Below are 19,313 nucleotides of genomic sequence, written 5' to 3' on the forward strand. Positions count from 1 at the left end.
AGTGTGATTTTCAGAGTTCAGCTGCGAGTTTAACAGGCTGCTGTTGACAACATTTCAGCAGATTATGGCATGAAATGAAAAACACACTTATAATAACATTTACATGATATTCGCTTCTTTGCCAGTATTCCTGATCATCTTCATGAACGGTCAGATGGTCGGTCGCTGTGAATAACAGGATGGCATTTCCTCCTCTCTTCTCATAAAGGATGATTAAATCTATCGTCTTTTGAGGGAGGGGAGACAGGAAGCACTGAAGCTCCTTTCTTCAGTATTTGGAGACTTCAAAAGGCTCTTATTGTGGCCCCCATGCAGATACTTCAATGCCATTTCACTTAGAAACCTTAGTATTCAAACACACCCCCAATATAGGATGAATAAGCACTATGATTCATGCAAAGCTACCCTAAAAGACTAAAAGGATAAAAATAACATGTTGCAAATGTTGGAGTGTAGTGTACTATTGTAGTTTAAGACTGGATTGTAAAGCAGACTATTCAGCAAAAGGTGAGAAACAAACTGCATGACTAAGCAACTCCACCAGGAACATAACAGGCCATGCAACAAGGCAAAGAGGAGGCCAGGACTATCGGTGCATATAACAAGTGAATATCAACACAGACAGGAAGTGAAACCCAGAGAAAACAGGAAACAACCCTACAGAACACCAATAGAGGAAACAGGGGAGGCAAAAATAAAAAACTCAAGACAGGAAGCAAAATGAAATGATGAGTCAGTGCAAAGAATTTCACAGCAACAACCAAGATATTTTAAAATAAGAAAAAGAAATGTAAGTCCAACAGTACGTCTCAGATTTTAAGAAATTCTGCTGTAGAAAAGGAAAGTAGTCTGTCAGACTCTTTGGGTATAAATTGTAAAAGATAAATGTGTAAAATGACAAAAAAAAGTTCTGTTAGGCGATCGTGCAGACTGTCCTGTTAATTCACAGAATATATCCTTATTTTATTTTTTAGCACTATTGTAAAAACCAAATTTCCATAGCAGTCGAAAATGTAGTGAAAAAAACAGGAGCTTTCTGTCATTTAACTGTTTATCTGCTACTTATGATTTATGCTGGTGCATTATGGCTGCAAAAATACAGTTAAAAATCTAAACTCTACGTCCTCCTTCACATTTTCCAAAGCCGCCCAGTGGGCCAGACTGGAGCCCCCAGGCTTTATTTTTGACACACTTGGGCTGGAAGCTATGCATACCGTCTGAGAGGGTCTGTAAAAAGGAATGGCACTGGCATGAATAATGGGACTGGCTGACTGAAAGCGGCGAGTCGTAGTTTGTATTCCTTACTTGTGATGAGTTAGAGCAATGAGAAGAAGAGCCAGAGGGCAGGCTCGGTTCCAGGAGAGATGAAGAGACGGCAACCAGAGAATATGGATTTCAGCGGAGGGTGCAGGGCTGCAAGCATGGATCTCCACGAGGCAAGGCAGGTAAGTCTTACAGGTAGGTAAACAGTTTCCTTAAACACGACACAGAACAAGAGACTGGAGTTACATGGTGAGAACAGAAGTCATCAATGAGAGCCAAATTACTGCGATAGTGACATAGAAAAACATTAAACACGAGTCCAAACATAACCAGCCTCAGCGGCCATGGCAGCATAAATGTTCCCCTTTACATTTCAGGTAAAGACCTAAGAACTAAGACCTCATCCAATGCATAGAATACCAACCCATTTCACAAGCTTCAATATCATAGCTTTTCCTACCTTTGGTCATTTAATAAGAATTAATTGAGCCTGGTGTTAAAGAAAAGTAGTTGATCTTTAATCTTGCCCTTGCCCGAGGATGACAACCCAACAGCTGTGCAGGAAGTTTGGTGAAGAACCAGCAGAACAAAAGTTTATCTGAACCCTTCTGCCATGCAGCTGGTGGTGCATAAAATTAAGCCTCTGTTCTCTGTCTTTGAGTCCATAATTTGTGTTAATATTTACATTCAAACATCAAAGTGATGAAGCTAATTACTTTATTTTACAACAGAAATAGTCTTGTGGCCAATCAACACACAGTCTTTACACTCGGTAAGGATAAAGGCTGCTCAGTCTTCGACCGCCAGTGAAACTGACTTCCTTCAGCTTCAGATTTCCTTTTTGTAGCCATTCTGTGTCAGCTAGTCCACAGTTACAGGTGCTGTAGAGCTGCACCTGTGTGTTTAGTTCTAGCTATAAATGGATGAGACAGAATTTTACACTGACACGAGAGCCAGTTTAAAAACTGCAAAGGACCAGATCTGGCACAGTGTGAGATGAATAAGGATCTTTATTGAACTTTGAGTCATGCAAAGCTGAATTCTGTCTGGTATGATCATTTTTTTCTGATACATCACTTTTTGCTGAACTGAAACTGAGATTTTGTTTAATAACTCAGGGTTTTAAGGCTTTTATTTAGCCTCTAATTCCTTTTTGATTAGATGGATGTAAAAAAAAAAAAAAAAAAAGTCAATTTTGCAGTTTTTCAAATCTCGCTCACAGATTTGTTGTATTAATAACTGTGTCTGATTCACAGAGCCCAAGGTTGTTCAGCTTGGCCTCACAGCTGTTACTGACTAAATCTGACTCTATCTATATGCTTTTTCATTTTAAAAAAATATCCTTACACTTAAAGGATGACTAAAAGTCTTTCTGTAAGAGCCAAGAAGATCACAGTTAAAGTCATAGTTGGTTAAAAAGCTTATTCCTCGAAGAGCAGGGTTCCAAGGTCCTTGAAGCTACAACTAGCTTCCTTCTGCTTTAAATTCAACAATAATCATCATCATCATCATCATCATCATCATCATCATATTGGTCACAATTTTCTAAGTAAGCCATTAATCTTAAATCATAACCTTGGAAAAGCTGGGCATCTTATTACTTTCTATAAGACTATAAAAGAAACATTACCAGTATTGTGGCAACTGTGCTGGGAGCTCTCTGCCTGAGGTTAAAGTATTAGCCAAACACAGACAAAAACAGCAAAAAGTATATTTTCTTGAGTATTTATGCAGCATTATCTGCACAGACGTGTCCGGTGAAGTAATGAGGGCTTCAACAGACGTTCTTTTGTGCCCTGAAGTATGATGCAATACTGGGTTTTACTTAAGAGTTTGCATAACCTTAAACTAAAACATCAGACCAGAGCACAACAGTCCCAGCAGATGTCATCCTGAATCAGCTGACAGCCCAGCTGATTCTAAGCATCTATTTAATGAATCGCATACATACCTGCTACTGCAGTCTGCTGCTGCACACATGCAAGCCGCTTTGCAAACCACTTCCATGAGCTCACAACACATATTTCAACACAAACACGTGACCCAGTCATAAAACAGGTCGGGAAATTTGTACCAAAGCCTCCACATGTGTGCTGACAAATGTCGTCAGCTCATCAGTAAACATCTCCTGCACAGTTATTTTAGTTATTTTAATTTTGTAAGTGAATTGACTAAAACTAAACTAGACTAAAACATCAACACTTTGTTTTATATATATATATATATATATATATATATATATATATATATATATATATATATATATATATATATATATATATATATATATATATATATATATATATATATATATATATATATATATATATATATATACACTTTTTTTTTTTTTTACATTTAATAAAGTATAATCGCCTCGACAGGGGCAAATAACAATAATAAAATAAATAGGTTCTCTGTGCCAGCGTTGATTTTATTAGTAATTCTTTTTTCCCAGCTCTAGTCGCTCAGTTTGCCTGTTGTTAAAAAGAACGATGAATCCGGAGTTTCAGAATATAAAACCAGCAGATGAAGCTGGTGTGTGATGTTCAAACGTGGAGAGCACCGTGTAACTGAGGCGTCAGTAAAATAAAAGCTCAGCACAGTGACACATCAGTGCAGTGAGCTCTCAGCAGAGTGGCGCTTCCGGAGTGTAAATCAGTCAGCATTTGTCGCCACCTAGTGGCTGCTCTCATTGTTGTAACTCACTCCAGAGAATGGCTCAAGTCTCTCTTGGACATAAAAACAAATCACAGCTCTTGCTGCTGCTAGAGGGCGTACAGACACCTGCAGCAGGAGGTGACTGCACTCTTTAAATGTATCCTTGCAACAACATATCTGATAAGGACAATAATTATGGCTTTGGATTAAATATGTTCATTTTACAAAGCAAACATCTCGATTTTTAATTTTTGCATGAAAGCAACCCTGTTAAATTCACATTACATGTAAATACTGCAACAGCAGTATACCACAATTAAAGGGTTGAGAGCATGGCATCTTTTGTATTTTTTGTTAATAATTTCAACATTTTAAAAATTAAAATACAAAACAAACACACATTTTGTCTCCAGCTTCCAGTATGTTTGGACTCTTAGTGTTTTAGAAACCTTATTCAGACCTTTTCACCTGTCTGCCTGTCTGAGTAGTTTTATTTCTCAGCTTCGCTCATATTCTTTTCTTTACATGTTCTCTTTTTAGTTTATGTGTTTAGGATATTATAGCACGGATTTATAGTGTCACATAAACTTTTAGTGTTTAATGGGATTTGTTGTTTCCTGTTGTATAAAGCTACATAATCACAGGAACTTGTTGTCATGTGCAAGGAAAGATAATTTTAGCCCCTGAGTGTCCTCATTAAACTGCACTGTTGATGCAAGCTGCAATTAAATCGTTGTTTGGTCAACAAGACACCAATCTGCAACAGGATTAACAAGGATTTAGAAACATTCTTCTCTTCCACATCCATTTCTTTGTCTTGTCTAATTTTAAATCGAATAATTTTGCACCACAGTTGGTTTAATTAACTGTAAAGCAAACAAAAGACGTGTTTTATTGTACTGTGGGATTTTAAAAATGAAACAAACTATTTAATCAGTATTCTTGTGGTTAATTTGCACTATTTAAAGTTATAACAAGAGCAAAACACACACAAGTTTGGTATCTTAACACTGGCTCACAGTGTTTTTAGATTCATTGTCTCACTTTTAACAAGCCAGTACATTTAGCACATTGTTGCTCCTAATAATAACTTCATTATTGATTGATTTGCTAGTTAAACAGCAGTGATAAGTGGCTTGTTTTGCCCACTCTGGTTTCTGGACGGTTTCCGGGTTATAAATTAAGTTTAAAATAAATAATTAATAAGCTAGTGCCGCCCAATTTAGGGACCTGACTCACACCAGGTGTCTTGAAAGATGATTACAGGTTAGTATTAAATGACTAAAAGCTAAATTCTTTAGAGAAATGTATCTAAAGCTACAAATTTACCTGATTAAAAGTAAAAGTAAGTTTCTCATGGACACAGACGTGCGTCAACCTCGTTATGGAGGTTGTGGGAACGGCTGCATTAGGTTCCTTTAATTTATGTTTTGATGGTCTTCTGTCAGTGTCTGTATTGCTAATCCCGGCAGTATGGAAAGGTGTTGATGTGTTGTGTATTTGTATAGCTGTCACTATTAATTAACCATACTCACTTATTTTACAAAGCCAATGTCGAGACTCTGAATAAAACCAATAATGTGACATCTTTGTGTACTATAAGTTTTACATTTTGGAACATTTAACCAAATGGGGAATCAAGGAACTCATTAAAATCCCAATAATATCCATGCTCATGATAAGTGGATGTAAACCTCTGATTACAACTGTAGCATTGCTCTTATTTTTTTAATTCAGGTTTTATTCAGGTTTTTAAATGTTAACGTTATACTTAAGTTGTCAGAGATTAATAAAAAGCTGTCAGATAATACAAATATACAGCGTCCCTAAAAGAACATGAGGTGTGGCGTGAAAGTGAAATTCCTTTTTTATTCAGACATTGAGACGCAAGTAAAACTTTAAATTCAATTTTGCATAATAAGCAGTTAAAGTCTGTCTATTCTAATGAAAGCTAAAATGTGCACAGAAAATTACCATATACGTACAGAGATGTGATTATTCTTTTACAAAACCTGCTATGTAAGTCAGGCTATAAAGATACATATATTTTTGAATACAAAAAAATAGGTTTTCGTGTAAATTTCGCAGATAAAAGGTTAATAATTGCGTTTAACGTCCAAAGTTTGAAGCGGTAAAGTGAATAATTTCACTTCCCTGTAATTTGAGAGCACTCTAGTCTGTTTATGTACCTGTCACTACCTCATGTGGACTTTACTTTGAAAATTGCAGCTCGGAACGTTTGATGTGACTTTAATTTTGAATTGAAGCCAGCACAAAAAAGAAAAAAAGAAAGAAAAAAAAGCTGACGCGTGGATTTCAGCTTCACTCCCACCCGGACGAGTGTGAAAATTAATGTTTCATTAAAATATTAACCAGGTCGTTCGCTTTATTTTGAAATCTCCTGCACAAGATCTCATTTCCTGCTGTTCAGCTCAGGTTGTTCGGGCAAACCTGGTCACGTGGTAGAAAGTGGCAAGAGGACGGGATCATTTATCAAAGTTTAAGGTTATATGTGTGACTTTGTCCTCAGGGAGATTCCCCTTCCTCCTCCTCCTCCTCTTTACCTGCACGATAAGTCAACACCTTCAGTCGTGGAGAGGATGTCCAACCTGCCGGATGTTCCTGCTCCGCGTAAATTCCACTGGATCCAAGAAGGAAGCGAGGACACGTTTAGCGGCTTGGAGTTCAGAAGTTTAGTTCTGGTTTCGTCCGATGAGAAGATTTCAAAGTGTTAAAGACACAAAGAAGAAACATGTTTTCCTTCCTGCGCTCAGGTGAGTTTTCCCTTTGGATTGTTTCCTCGTGCAGCACAGGTGATGATGCCTGGAGATCTACACAGACACAAATTAAAGGATATTATAGTGACAGATTTATCGTGTCACAGAGTTCATATTAACCTAGTCGTGTTTATTGGGTTTATCGTTTCCTGTTGTATAAAGTTACACTATCACAGGAACTTGTTAGGTAATTATACCCCCTTAACTGCCCTCATTAAATTTACAGTATTGATGCGAGCTGCAGTTAAATCAGTAAAGTAACCCGTGTGTTATATTATACAATTCTAAATGACTCTATAATAAAAGTAATTGTCCATCTGTGGAAGTTTAATTGTACCAATATTATTTAGAAATGTGTGATGAGCGCTGTAAACAGAAAATATGTGCGTAAAATACTGATACTTATAAATGTGTGATTACAGGCTTCTTTTCTGATGTGATTTCAAATAAAATGCTTAATCATTTAAAAAGCATGCTGTTATGAATAAAAACTGTAACTATTGAGCTGAATGAGCAACAAAAGCAATGTAACATTATTTTTGGGGGGCTCAGGCTTTTATTAGAGGTACACGGTGGGTGTCTGCATCTGTTAGCCTGTAAGACTGGAAAGTGTCTGATTGAGAGAAGCTTCATTTTTCAGCATGACAGTGATCCCAAACACACTGTCAGTGCAGTAAAGTCATACCTGCACAGAAAAGTATACAGTGGAAGTCTATCAGTCATGGATTGGCCTCCCCAGAGCCTGGACCCCGACATTATAGAAGCATTATAGGGACATCTGGACAGAGGACAGAAGAAAAAATGAGCCAACATCCAAAGTAGAGCTTCGAAAGTCCTTCCAGAGGCCTGGAGAACTAACCCCGAAGACTGGTCACACCAAATATCGACTTTCAAGCTCGTTATAATTGTACAAACTCTGTTTTTTATCTTATATTGCACATGTTTCAATAAATCTTTGCACCTTTTTCACATTTTGCAAGAAAAATTTAAAAACTGAGGCGTGACTCAAGACGTTTGCACAGCACCGCACATGTCTTTTGAAGTATTAGAATACATAATACATACACATATGAGAGAACTGAGTGGAGCCCCGACTACACATTTGTACATAGTTTCTCATAGTTTTCTGTGTGTGAAGGATTTGATTCTGTGTATGTACTCTGATTACATAAATCACTTTAATCCCAGTATAATTACCTGTTTGCTTCCAGGCAGAAACCCCGCTCCTGAGCAGATCCACATTACCTCGCTACCTCCCAGTATTCCCACAGACCAGGAGCCAGAGCAAGCTGAAGGACAAGGTGAGGATGTTTATCCTGTACACAGCGTTTTTTTTAAGGACTCATCACATTTTTATGAAATACATGAAACCTTTCAGCCAGACTCACTCAGCGACATGGAGCGCTACAGGAAGCCGTTACAGCGTCGTGACAACAAAACACAAATCTGCTCCGTGTCGGGGGAAGTGAAGCATCAGCTCCTCTTTTCCCCTAAAAGCAGAACAAACTGTTGACTTTTATCGTATTATTAATTCATCTCTGTTCAACCAAGACTCGAACTTTGCTTTCCCTTTCCAGGCGTTAACAACTTGCCTCCAAATAGATTTCTCAACAAATTTGTGTACAAGTGAATTAATTTGAGTCCTCTGATTTTTTTTTATTTTGCATCTTTTTTCAATTAAAATATGGAGACCATTAAATTACTAGCTTGCAGTATTTCTGTCTCCTTTTGGAGTCTCATTTCACAGCTGACCAGGGTTATGGTGGTGCATCTTCCACAGACATGCATCTTAGGTTACCTGATTCTAAATTGGACGTAGGTGTAAATGATGGTTGTCTCTGTGCTGTGGAAACCTCTCCTAGATATACAGTGGGGCAAAAAAGTATTTAGTTAGCCACCGATTGTGCAAGTTCCCCCACTTAAAATGATGACAGAGGTCAGTAATTTGCACCAGAGGTACACTTCAACTGTGAGAGACAGAATGTGGAAAAAAAAAATCCATGAATTCACATGGTAGGATTTGTAAAGAATTTATTCGTAAATCAGGGTGGAAAATAAGTATTTGGTCACCTCAAACAAGGAAAATCTCTGGCTCTCACAGACCTGTAACGTCTTCTGTAAGAAGCTTTTCTGTCCCCCACTCGTTACCTGTATGAATGCCACCTGTTTGAACTCATCATCTGTATAAAAGACACCTGTCCACAGCCTCAAACAGTCAGACTCCAAACTCCGCCATGGCCAAGACCAAAGAGCTTTCGAAGGACACCAGGAAAAGTATTGTAGACCTGCACCAGACTGGGAAGAGTGAATCTACAATAGGCAAGCAGCTTGGTGTGAAAAAATCAACTGTGGGAGCAATCATCAGAAAATGGAAGACATACAAGACCACTGATAATCTCCCTCGATCTGGGGCTCCACGCAAGATCTCATCCCGTGGGGTCAAAATGATCATGAGAACGGTGAGCAAAGATCCCAGAACCACACGGGGGGACCTGGTGAATGACCTGCAGAGAGCTGGGACCAAAGTAACAAAGGTCACCATCAGTAACACACTACAACGGCAGGGAATCAAATCCCGCAGTGCCAGACGTGTTCCGCTGCTGAAGCCAGTGCATGTCCAGGCCCGTCTGAAGTTTGCCAGAGAGCACATGGATGATACAGCAGAGGATTGGGAGAATGTCATGTGGTCAGATGAAACCAAAGTAGAACTTTTTGGTATAAACTCAACTCGTCATGTTTGGAGGACGAGGAATACTGAGTTGCATCCCAAGAACACCATACCTACTGTGAAGCATGGGGGTGGAAACATCATGCTATGGGGCTGTTTTTCTGCCAAGGGGACAGGACGACTGATCCGTGTTAAGGACAGAATGAATGGGGCCATGTATCGTGAGATTTTGAGCCAAAACCTCCTTCCATCAGTGAGAACTTTGAAGATGAAACGAGGCTGGGTCTTCCAACATGACAATGATCCAAAACACACCGCCCGGGCAACAAAGGAGTGGCTCCGTAAGAAGCATTTGAAAGTCCTGGAGTGGCCTAGCCAGTCTCCAGACCTCAACCCCATAGAAAATCTGTGGCGGGAGTTGAAAGTCCGTGTTGCTCGGCGACAGCCCCAAAACATCACTGCTCTCGAGAAGATCTGCATGGAGGAATGGGCCAAAATACCAGCTACTGTGTGTGCAAACCTGGTAAAGACCTATAGTAAACGTTTGACCTCTGTTATTGCCAACAAAGGTTATGTTACAAAGTATTGAGTTGTATTTTTGTTATTGACCAAATACTTATTTTCCACCCTGATTTACGAATAAATTCTTTACAAATCCTACCATGTGGATTCATGGATTTTTCTTTCACATTCTGTCTCTCACAGTTGAAGTGTACCTCTGGTGCAAATTACTGACCTTTCTCATCATTTTAGGTGGGGGAACTTGCACAATCGGTGGCTGACTAAATACTTTTTTGCCCCACTGTACCTTCCCTCTTCCGTATGAGATCTGGGATAGGCTCAAACACTCCTGAATAAGCTTAGGAAAAAGGGATGGATGCCTGTATTAGACCAGTGATTCCCATAGACTGTATATAAAGATGGACATAGCCACTGTGACAGTGGTTAGTGACATCTTGTTATGAAGCACGGAGCTTAACATGTCTGCCGTCTGTCATATTTTGAAAAAAGGCGTAACAAGCAAGGGCGGGGTGGATCTGACAGCCTGACAGGTTTATCCTCCTTCCTGACTTGAAGAGTGGCCACATATTTTCTAAATACCTTTTAAACCTTTGTAAATACTTTTGTAAATAGTCAACGGTGCAATAGACTCAATACTTGAAATGTGCAATTCACTTGTATTTTTATTTTTATTCCTATTTATTCTATTTATCCCCTTCGTATATTTTATTTATATTGTCTCTGTATTTATATATATGTGTGTGTGTATAACTCTAACTTCTGTCGGTGCTGTGCTTTTTTGGAAATCGAATTTCCCAGAGGAACCCACCCGAGGGATTAATAAAGTTCTATCTTATCTTATCTTATCTTATCTTATCTTAAACAAACAACTGAACACATAAAGTCACCAGTAAAGTATTTACTGAGGCCTGTTTTCCCCACAGGCATCTATACAACTTAAAGGCTTTTTGCACCCTGCTGGACAAAAGAATACATGTTTAAGGCGCCTTCAGATTAGCTTTTTACCCTTTTTTTAACTTTATCTTCGATACTTTGCACACACTCAGTCCCCAGTCCTTTGTGCTGCTCCCAGATGGTGGGAATTATAAGACTGTACCAAATCAACAACCCCGACTGACAGCAGGAAGGAAATATGATCACTTTTTTCCTGTGGCACAGACCGCAACTAAACACCGGTGCAGACGACCGTCCACCTAAAGAAGAGAGGGAGTTGGTACAGACCAAAGTGACAGCTCCCTGTCTTCTGGCTTCAGCTGGACTCAGGATGTCAACAGCCTTCAGCTCGAGTGTGTCACCCGCCTGGAAAAGCTGGTTAAAGTTAGCACGATCCCAGGCTAAAGAGACAAACTGCAAACCAAATGTGTGCTCTGAGAGACACCTGGTCTGCTCAGTGTCTCGTGAGACCATGAAGGCAGGACGTACACCGGTTGAGTGGGGACACTTGTTAGATGTCAGGCTAGATCTGTCAGCGCAGAGGTGTGCGCACTTTAAAGACGTGAATTAAAACAGTGCTGAATTATGCTAAATATATGCTAGACATAGTAGAGAATAACCGGTCCTTGTTTTAAAAACAAGATTTTTTTTTAAGGAAAAAGTTGAAAACTTCTGTTTTCTTTACAATTGGAGAAAATTTGTTACAGTTTATAACTAAAAGTTTGTTTGCAAACTCAAGTGGAGCGTCCACAGTTGAAGTAGACTTAAATCATATATGATGGTCTATGGACCAGTTCTGGCCCTGGGGCAGTTTTTCGCCCATGATCTCCATGTTAAAAGAAGAAGAAGGCCGTGAACCGAGGATATATCAGCAGACGTACGTTTTTTATTTGTTTTTGTAAAGGTGTGCCTTGAAATTTTGGCTTGCCCTTTGGTGTGCCCTGGGCAAGAGCATTTTGAGAAAACTGCTGGATTGAAAGTCTTTAAAAAGTACAAAACAATAAAGAAGACGTTGCGATGTGATCAAGAGCTCCTGAGCGGTGATTGTTGGTCACCTGCTGATTGAAGGTAAAGAGAGAAAAACCTGGATCTGAGTGTTTCTTCTGCTTGACTCAGAGAAGTTCCTCAGGCCGTGAAACGCTGCACTGCATTTGTAGTTAATGCACTTCTCAAAGGGCATTTCCACTCATAAACATATATTGGCTGTTGCTTATTTTGGGCTGGACAGTATTGCTTAAAATGCCATCAGGATAGATGTCTAAATATCATTCAATATAAATATTTACAATGATAAATGTCAGCATGTTGTTGATTTTTTTCCTGGCAGTTTCCTGCCGAGGATTAGGCTGATGCTGGTCGACTCATGGGGATCGGTAATGTTCCACTCGCTGCTGTTATAGGATGTGAAATAGTCTCAGTTTATGCTGTTCTGATGTTTGTCACATTGGAAAAAGCCCCGAAAAACCTCTCCTGAAGTAATGACAAGTTCTTATGAATTATAAGCTTAAAATTGATCAGCTCTTTGCTGAATATTTGAGTTTTTGTTCTTATTTTATTTATTTTAAATTATGATAATGATTTTATAACTTTTCTCTTGGATGTTTGAGCTTCACTGTGTATAAGGATTCAGGCAGAAAACTCAGGATCTTCTGCCGAAAGCTTTTCTGAGCTCAAACAAAATTTTACTTTAAGCTGCAAAGCTGTGAGCAGGATTTATGTCATGGCTGGTCTTGGAAGTCACTCCTGGTCCAACGGGCAACTTAAACTGGGTTAATGTGTTTTAGAAGCATTAAGACACTTTAACTTTACACAATGTTCTTGATATGAAGAAGAACAAGTTCTGAATGTATTCGTGCTCAGCCATAATTGCAGCTCGTCTGCTCAGATAAGACTGATGCAGCTCATGTTCCTGATAGCAGAGACATTGCTGGCTCAGATTAAGAGACTAAAACAGGAGAAACCTGCTGTAAACAAAAGCCTTCACATGACCTGGACCCCTGAAGGCTTCAAAAAACAGGAGGAACAGGGAGGAGGCATAACCCATCACGTGTTCTGGCTGAAAAGTGAAAAGGCGGAAAGTCATTTTGCTAGAAAGTTGAAAATAGTTCTACAAAAAAAAGGGCAGCAGACTAAGAAGTAAATGTCAGAACGGATTATTTTATCAGGGGTTTTATCATTTTTATTGCTTAATTGATGAAAGGATGTTATTAAACAACTAGAAAGCCCAGGATGGATATCTAGCAGACGGTGACGTGTCCAACATCAGTTAAAGTTGGATTTTCAACCAAGACCAGACATTTAGAAAAGACAGTCAGTTAGCCATATTTTTTTAATATTAAAAACTTCTTTACACCACTGCGTTCTCTCTACATGTGAAGCATTGTCTCATGGAGTGTTGCATGATGAGCTTATTTGTTTAAGCCTCTAAACCTACCATTTCCACCTGCTAAGTCAACACAGTGATGCACTGTAACTCTGACGCCTCTGAGCAAGAGATGCCCGTCCTTAAAGTTTGGAGAAGTGTGGCACTTTCCAAGCAGATTTAGACACACGTAATTTATTCTTTGTCTTTTCGTTGACCTTAAAACCTTTTAACCATAACTTGATGTTGTCTAATAAAATATTCTTCAACAAGTTTTCGCTGTTTGGGATGAGCTGTGTGGAGATCTGCACGCGGACAGTGGAAACGTAGACCTGAGCCTAAACTAAAGACTCTAATGTTGACTTTCCAGCTCATAAAGTCATGTTTTTAAAGGATTTTAAATAAGTGTTTGCTGGGTGTGAGATTACTGTTTAAAGCAGAGTATTTTTTATTGTATCTTCAGTTATGTGTTTGGGGCCCTGTAATCTCAGCAGACACATGGTTATAGTTAATAGATGTTTGGATGGACGATAGACTTTATCTGTTTAAAGGATAGGATTTACAGAAAACGCAGAGGAAACAGAATAAAAGAAAGGAGACAAAACACATCTGACTGAACGTGGCAGCATTATTACCTGCACCTCTGACAGCAGTTAAACTTTGGTTTATATGAAAGTTTAAAACAAAACTGCATTCTCAACAAGCTAAAAGATAAACATGGAACTAGGGCTGTTCGATATAACGATGTATATCGATGACGATATAAAAACATCTATCGTTTCATCTTACGCTATCGTTTGTTTCGTGGTGTCGCAAAATAAACTGTTTGCGGCAATGTTTTTTTCATCGTTCTGATGGTCACTGTAGTGGCTATATTAATTTCTTAAAGTTCTCTCTTTGTCTTATATTTAATATAACCACACTACTGACGGACAAGCGCCTTTTTTATGCGTTGTCGTTAGCAACAGCGACGGTAACACCTTCGCGTGTCCGCTTGTTTATGTTCCACATAAACCTTTCACAATAAAGCTCAAGATCCTGTTGAGACCTTTCAAAATAAACTGAATCACGTGAAAGAGCAGACTCAAACGTTAGAACAGGCTTTTCCGCAAGTCGAGCTGCCCGAGATTCACAGAATTTACAGAAAATTAAAAAATTTTGTGATTTATATCGTTATCGGGACGATAGAATTCTTATATCGGGATATGAGATTTTGGTCATATCGCACAGCCCTACCTGGAACACATTATGTTATTATACTATAAGCTTCGCATTTTTATGTATATATCAGTTGTTTTCCTACCCGTCTGCCTGCCTAACATGCTGTTTGTGTGTTGTTGACCTGTGTAAAGTTCACTTTTCTACTTTCTTACGATGCTTTTGTCATTATGTTGGTGTTAAATTTCAGCGGATGACGTGGTTGAAGAGAAAGGGGTGATCCAGACCACATACACTCACAGAGTACACTCCACACCCTCGGTCTTCCTCCAGAATCACAATGATGAGCCTGTTTCCAGCACTTACCTTGATGAGAAAGTCCCTGTCCCTGAGGAGGACGGCGAGGTAAATCAACCCTGGATTACATATGCAAACCTGAGTTAAATCAAGATTTGATGTTATTAGTGGTGCAACTTTTGTTTCCCCCTGCCACAGAGGTGGATAAGTCTCCGCAAGCTCTGGGCCTTCACCGGCCCGGGGTTTCTGATGAGCATAGCCTACCTGGATCCAGGTAACATCGAGTCTGACCTGCAGTCAGGTGCCAAAGCTGGCTTCAAGGTAACTGAGATCATGCTTGGTTTGTGTTTTGGTTGATTAAGAGTTAGCTTATGTCAGAGAAAGTTAAACTGAAGTCATTTTTATTTGCAATTATGATAATTATTTGGTAATTAACTATTTTTCCACTATACTTCCCAAATTATTTTGTACAAGCAGCAGTTTTGTCCCCAAATATCTAAGTTATAACAACACAGGACCAAGAAAGGCAACAAATTCAAAAAACGTTGATTACTTGGTTACTAAAATTAAAAAGAAATGCAGCCTTAGTTAAAAAACAAAGTTAAACATATCTAATATTTACAGTGGGAACCTTTTGTTTTAAAATATCTGCTCATTTTAATTTTTTTGCCGGCAGCAAACTTCAATAAAGTTGAGACAGGGGCTGCTTCACCTCTTCTTCACACTCTGTTAGTGTTATTGAAAGCATGAGTTTCTATCATTTTGAAATAAAAAATATCTTCCTGTTCTTGCTTGAGGTAAAATTTGATTTGCTCAACAGTTTCTGGCCTTGTTTATTGTTTAGTCTTTTACTGTCTTCCAAATGTTTTCAGTGGGTAACAGGTCTGAGTGAGTGTACTGCAAATACAGACTGATGGGTCGCACGTCTTGCTTTTTTAAACTTGGCTATGTCACCATGGTAACCTATGCTGAACACATCAACTGGTCCAGAGCAGGTTACGTTCGGATTTCGGTTTAAATTTGTCTGAAAGTGCCACATTCACTAATTCTTTTCTCTAAATTTCTTTTTAACATTTAATCTGTTGAGAAGTACCTCACAAAGTTATACCAGCACCAACTGTGCGTCACATGTATGGATGAGGAATGTGCATAAATATGATTTTCAGCTTGGTCCTAATCAGATGCCCAGTGTTGGAGTTGTAGCAAACACAACATGCATTAGATTAAAAAAGAATCACTGTGTTTGTAGGCTGTTTATCACCAAGCTGATTTAGTCAATGAAATTCACTCCACACTCATCCGACAACTAAACCAAAGTGGTTTTCTCCATCATCGCGCTTTGGGCCAAGTCAGATTTTAAGTTTCTAACTTTGCAGCTGTCGTGTTAGAAATAAACAGCAGCACTGCAGTGAAAGCTTGAGTATTCACAATATTAGTTGCAGATTTATTTGCAGCACCAGTGGCATGTTTAACCTCTCATATTATTTATAAATTTCTATCTCCTGGTGTAGGCAGCAATGAAATAGGTAGCTCTCAATGACAACATTTTGTGCAGAAGAAGACTTTAATGACGTGCCGTGTTTCCACTTTTCTGTGAGCGTGCACAGTCTTTGTCTTTCCAAGCTAATACAAAGAATGTCTGGCTATATTGAACTTCCTTTCAAGAGCGTTAGCAAGCCCGTTTAGCGCTCAGACTCAGATTATGGAGCATTGCTGCTGGTAAATGTGCAGAACAGACAAAGCCTTTACCTAAATCATCATGTGTTGCTCTGCAACCTGTAGATACCTTTCAGCATTAATGGTTGCTCCGGTTATGTCATTTGTTCTTTTGCATTTCAGCAATATTTCTTGAAAGACAAGTCCGACTTTGAAATTCACCAGTCCCACAGCACTGCAGGTCAAAGTTTAACAAAAGTGTCCTTTGCCCTTAAACAGGTGGAAACATTCCTGAACTTCGGAGTCGCATCATTTAAACTGAGTGAATGTTTACTGAGACTGGTGTAAGAGTGACCGGGCCCTAAGCCTTAATCCTGACCGTCAGTCTTGAGGTATGCAGGGCTTTTAAAGGTTGTGAGCCTCAGCCAATCACAGCGACAAGGCTGCAGCACAGTCACAGAAAAGCAGTGCTCAAGAGTCTCGTAGCGGCTCAGTAATGTGAGGATTAATTATTGTTAATTAAGACAAAGTTAATCTGTTTAACATTTTTCAACAACAATAAAATTCACATTGCTTCTCATAAAATAACATAAAAAGCTTTGAATAAAACTAAATGCAACATAAGACTGTGTAAAAGCACATTAGAAAGAAATTGGTTCAAGAATTAATTGGTTTTAATAAAAGGCAGTGGCAAACAAAAAGTCTTCAGTCTTAGTTTACCAGAACACAGAGTTACTCCTGCTTTATGTGAGTTTGTTCCAGACATGTGGAGCAAAAAGCCTGAAAGCTGCTGCTTCTATGTTTAGTTTTATCTCTGAGGACAGAAAGCAGACCTGTACTGGGAGACCTGAGGGGTCAATACGCAGCAGACCAGACATGTAAAACATGCTGGCTTATAAACCGTTCTGTGCTTTATAAACCAGCAGCAGCAGTCTTTTCAAACAAACATTGAACACATGTGCTGAGAAGAAGTGTTAATTGATTTAATTCAGATAAGGCGATCAAAATATGTTTGTTTGACAGGAAAAAAAGAAAGAAAGACATAAACAGATTATATTCAGAGTTCTAAAATGAAATAAGAATATAGATGAAGAGTAAAGCATCATCTCCGTCATGGGGGAGGCAGAGGGAGTGCGAGACATAAGAATAAAACTGCATTTCCTTTATCGTTTTTAGGTTTTCCACCAAAGAAAGAAGTATGTCGCAACAGGGGAAGTAGAAGCAGATGGTAAAAAAGGGGTACGGGACTCGTGAAAGTTCACGTCAGGTTAATGTGGCCGCAAAACAACAGTCTCTTTTCACAGAAAACGCGCTCACACTGACTGAAAAGCAGAGGCGCTTCATAAAATGCAAAGGTTCCAGTTTTCTATATGCGCAAATCTGTTTCTGTCAGAGGGCCACAACTTAAGATAAAGAAGTCAAGCTGGGCTTAGACGTACTTTATTTATCCCAAAGGTTGATAACTTGCTTTGTTACAGAAGATAAAACATTGACACAACCAGTAACAACATATAAAAATAGCTCAATAACAGACAGTAGTGCCAAAAAATAGAATTACTTTCAAGTAAAATACAGTTGACTATAATCTAAAAGAAATTTATATAAGCTGCATCGCTCCAAAAAGTAAGTGGGCCCTTGATCATCGGTGTAACACAAAGTCCGTTACACTTCAGGGCTATATTAGTGTGCAGTCAGGAACATAAACCACTGAATCAGTTTATGCTTCCTAACTGAAGTTTAACCGTTTTTTGTCTTTTTTTTTGAGCAGTGTAAAATGGCTCAATAACACACAATAAAACAAAAATAAAGCGGAAATTCTAAAAATAGGATACTAAAGGTAGTAGAAGGAAAGGTATGAGGTTTAGTTTTACAGAGTTGAGTAAGTGTAATAGTTAAAAACAGAGTCTTGGGAATAAATTAATGTCAGTGCTGTCACAAAGCCAAAGCAAACGTGGTTTTATGTGTGTCTGTGTGCATAACAGAGCAGAACTTTCAGAGCATGTTCACACCTATAGTTCGTTTACTCTGGTCTGAATCAGTCGATGAGTTTGTAAACTTGTTGCTTTTCCTTGTGGTTTAGTTTGTTTTCACACAGAGAAAAATCCAAATGAACTCCAAGCTAACCGAAATGAGTCACGAACAAACCACATAAGAATATTCGGTCTGCTTATCGGCCAGATGTGTCTGGGGCGGGAACAACAAAAGTAAATACAGGAAGCAGGTGCCGTGTTCTGGACTATCAGGGAACACGGAGAATTTAGGTTTGTTTCACAGCTAGCTGCCAGCCCGTACAGATCCTTGCACGTCTACCTTGCTGCATCTCTGGATACAAGACAAGCTTGCAATGTACCCATGGTAGTTGGTTCAGATCACGTTCACAGGATAAACAAACCGTTCTGAAGTTCGTGTGGAACCGTACCAAGACCCGAGGCGATCTCAGTACGGTTGTTTTGGTGTGCGATTGTTGTGTTCACATCTGCACAAACGAACCGCACCAAGAGGGAAAACAAACCAGTTTGATTTAAACTGATGAAACACGGCAGCTGTGAAAACAGCCTTAGACAAAAGATAAGAACCACTGATTCAAACAACCTCAAACTACACGTACTCGAGCAACAACTCGCTGGGTTTCAAGCTGATCGAAGGGCAAATAACAGACAGAACGACATACAGAGATTTCATAATTTACTGGTGGTGTTTTAAACCACTTCCTGGCTTCAGTTTCTTTTCAGATCTTAGGGCAGCTTCACAATCATGTTACCTATCAGCTCACAGGCTCTGATTAACTGTTCGGCTCTCTGCCCTCGTCCTTTCAGCTGCTCTGGGTGCTGCTGGGTGCCACCATCGTCGGCCTGCTGCTGCAGAGGCTGGCGGCTCGGCTAGGCGTGGTCACCGGGATGCACCTGGCTGAAGTCTGCAACCGCCAGTACCACACTGTGAGATACGTTTGCCGTTATTGTCCTATTTTCCGTTGTTGTTGTTGTTGTTGCTGCTGCTTCTGCGCTCTCTCTTCTCA

The 19,313-nt window shown here is 39.2% G+C and overlaps 1 protein-coding gene and 1 long non-coding RNA gene across 3 annotated transcripts in view; one reads left to right on the forward strand and one right to left on the reverse strand.

Moving 5' to 3' along the window:
• Window positions 1-746: 746 nt before the first annotated feature.
• LOC113013276 (uncharacterized) lies at window positions 747-3,317 on the reverse strand. Of its 2 annotated transcripts, XR_003270810.1 has the most exons (3): window positions 3,215-3,317; window positions 1,306-1,474; window positions 747-1,227 (listed from the first exon to the last, which is right to left on the reverse strand). It is a non-coding gene; the product is annotated as an uncharacterized LOC113013276 (long non-coding RNA). The 2 variants fall into 2 exon arrangements; XR_003270809.1 differs by lacking the exon at window positions 3,215-3,317 and having other exon boundaries at window positions 1,306-2,012.
• A 3,040-nt stretch (window positions 3,318-6,357) lies between these two features.
• The window catches only part of LOC113012914 (natural resistance-associated macrophage protein 2-like), a 29,728-nt gene continuing 16,772 nt past the window's right edge, over window positions 6,358-19,313 (forward strand). Inside the window, exons 1-5 of the mRNA XM_026153354.1 lie at window positions 6,358-6,698; window positions 7,913-8,002; window positions 14,595-14,749; window positions 14,840-14,962; window positions 19,114-19,233. Of these exons, the coding sequence (XP_026009139.1) occupies window positions 6,677-6,698; window positions 7,913-8,002; window positions 14,595-14,749; window positions 14,840-14,962; window positions 19,114-19,233 (510 nt within the window). The 5' untranslated portion in view covers window positions 6,358-6,676. The remainder of the gene's footprint in view (window positions 6,699-7,912; window positions 8,003-14,594; window positions 14,750-14,839; window positions 14,963-19,113; window positions 19,234-19,313) is intronic.

The sequence above is a fragment of the Astatotilapia calliptera genome, chromosome 20 (genome assembly GCF_900246225.1).
Source record: "Astatotilapia calliptera chromosome 20, fAstCal1.2, whole genome shotgun sequence".
In the NCBI taxonomy this organism is placed as follows: Eukaryota; Metazoa; Chordata; class Actinopteri; order Cichliformes; family Cichlidae; genus Astatotilapia; species Astatotilapia calliptera.